General features: G+C 51.0%; 1 protein-coding gene across 2 annotated transcripts in view; it reads right to left on the bottom strand.

The window, feature by feature from the left end:
- Window positions 1–2,500, bottom strand: part of arhgef2b (rho/rac guanine nucleotide exchange factor (GEF) 2b) — a 39,491-nt gene that overhangs the window by 19,775 nt on the left and 17,216 nt on the right. For both annotated transcript variants that reach the window (XM_079343163.1, XM_079343164.1), the window contains exons 4-6: window positions 842–905; window positions 228–360; window positions 27–130 (exon numbers count right to left, since the gene is read on the bottom strand). In XM_079343163.1, the coding sequence (XP_079199289.1) occupies window positions 27–130; window positions 228–360; window positions 842–905 (301 nt within the window). The remainder of the gene's footprint in view (window positions 1–26; window positions 131–227; window positions 361–841; window positions 906–2,500) is intronic.

Here is a 2,500-nt window from a genome sequence, read left to right as displayed (position 1 = left end):
GATAATGAATAGAAACATGAACAGACCGTCGTCCGTCAGGGACTCCATGGAAAGGGTTCGGCTCCTGAAGTTCAAAGACTCGGTGGACTGAGACAGAATCCTCCTGAGACCCACAGAGTCCTCCAACCCCCTGAGAGAGAGACAGGCAGAAGGGAAGGGGGTTAAAGTAATCTGGCTGGTTGCTACCTAATGTGTTGATCAGCCAATCAGCTGCCGCTCTGCCTCACCCTGCGATGTTATTGGTGGAGACACTCTTAGCAAGCGAGAGCCCGGAGCGGACCCGTCTTGACCCAAGCAGAGACTGACGAAGACTGTCGGACGGATAGATGGCCGAGCTTGGACGCTCCTTCATCATCGGAGCTGAAAATCACAGAACAAGAGAACCAGTGAGACCAAACCATAGAAGAAGAAACTGGACCAGTGAGACCAAACCATAGAAGAAGAAACTGAACCAGTGAGACCAAACCATAGAAGAAGAAACTGAACCAGTGAGACCAAACCATAGAAGAAGAAACTGAACCAGTGAGACCAAACCATAGAAGAAGAAACTGGACCAGTGAGACCAAACCATAGAAGAAGAAACTGGACCAGTGAGACCAAACCATAGAAGAAGAAACTGAACCAGTGAGACCAAACCATAGAAGAAGAAACTGGACCAGTGAGACCAAACCATAGAAGAAGAAACTGGACCAGTAGATAAAATCACTGTTTCGGTCACGTGCACTGAAAGGCCCTTGAGAGTGAGCACTTAGAAATTGTAGTTTAAACAGACTCCCTCTACACTACCACTCCCAGCATGCATCTGGACACTGTTCTTCACTGTCCATCTTTGTTTACTCACTTTTGTTACGTAGAGCCACGTTCTGCAGAGCCGAGCTGTTCCTCACCATCGACAGTTTCTGTTGCTGAGAGAGTGAGACAGGTGAGTCAGACAGACAGGTGAGTCAGACAGACAGGTGAGTCAGACAGACAGACAGGTGAGTCACACAGACAGGTGAGTCAGACAGACAGGTGAGTCAGACAGACAGACAGGTGAGTCAGACAGACAGGTGAGTCAGACAGACAGACAGGTGAGTCACACAGACAGGTGAGTCAGACAGACAGACAGGTGAGTCACACAGACAGGAGAGTCAGACAGACAGACAGGTGAGTCACACAGACAGACAGGTGAGTCACACAGACAGGTGAGTCACACAGACAGGTGAGTCACACAGACAGACAGGAGAGTCAGACAGACAGACAGGTGAGTCACACAGACAGGTGAGTCAGACAGACAGGTGAGTCAGACAGACAGACAGGTGAGTCACACAGACAGGTGAGTCACACAGACAGGTGAGTCAGACAGACAGACAGGTCAGACAGACAGACAGGTGAGTCACACAGACAGACAGGTGAGTCACACAGACAGACAGGTGAGTCACACAGACAGGTGAGTCACACAGACAGACAGGTGAGTCACACAGACAGGTGAGTCACACAGACAGACAGGTGAGTCACACAGACAGGAGAGTCAGACAGACAGGTGAGTCTGACAGACAGACAGGTGAGTCACACAGACAGATGAGTCACACAGACAGGTGAGTCAGACAGACAGATGAGTCACACAGACAGGTGAGTCAGACAGACAGATGAGTCACACAGACAGGTGAGTCAGACAGACAGGTGAGTCACACAGACAGGAGAGTCACACAGACAGGTGAGTCACACAGACAGGAGAGTCACACAGACAGGAGAGTCAGACAGACAGGTGAGTCACACAGACAGGTGAGTCACACAGACAGGTGAGTCACACAGACAGGTGAGTCTGACAGACAGGTGAGTCACACAGACAGGTGAGTCACACAGACAGGTGAGTCACACAGACAGACAGGTGAGTCACACAGACAGGAGAGTCAGACAGACAGGTGAGTCACACAGACAGGTGAGTCTGACAGACAGACAGGTGAGTCACACAGACAGGAGAGTCAGACAGACAGGTGAGTCACACAGACAGGTGAGTCACACAGACAGGTGAGTCACACAGACAGGAGAGTCAGACAGACAGGTGAGTCACACAGACAGACAGGTGAGTCAGACAGACAGGAGAGTCACACAGACAGGTGAGTCACACAGACAGACAGGTGAGTCACACAGACAGGAGAGTCAGACAGACAGGTGAGTCACACAGACAGGTGAGTCACACAGACAGACAGGTGAGTCACACAGACAGGTGAGTCACACAGACAGACAGGTGAGTCACACAGACAGACAGGTGAGTCACACAGACAGGAGAGTCACACAGACAGACAGGTGAGTCACACACACAGACAGGTGAGTCACACAGACAGGTGAGTCACACAGACAGGAGAGTCAGACAGACAGGTGAGTCACACAGACAGGAGAGTCAGACAGACAGGTGAGTCAGACAGACAGGTGAGTCACACAGACAGGTGAGTCAGACAGACAGGAGAGTCACACAGACAGGTGAGTCACACAGACAGGTGAGTCAGACAGACAGGTG

This window comes from Symphodus melops, assembly GCF_947650265.1.
Source record: "Symphodus melops genome assembly, chromosome: 5".
Lineage (NCBI taxonomy): Eukaryota > Metazoa > Chordata > Actinopteri > Labriformes > Labridae > Symphodus > Symphodus melops.
Note: the sequence above shows the minus strand (reverse complement) of the source record. Positions and strands in the feature narration are given on the sequence as shown.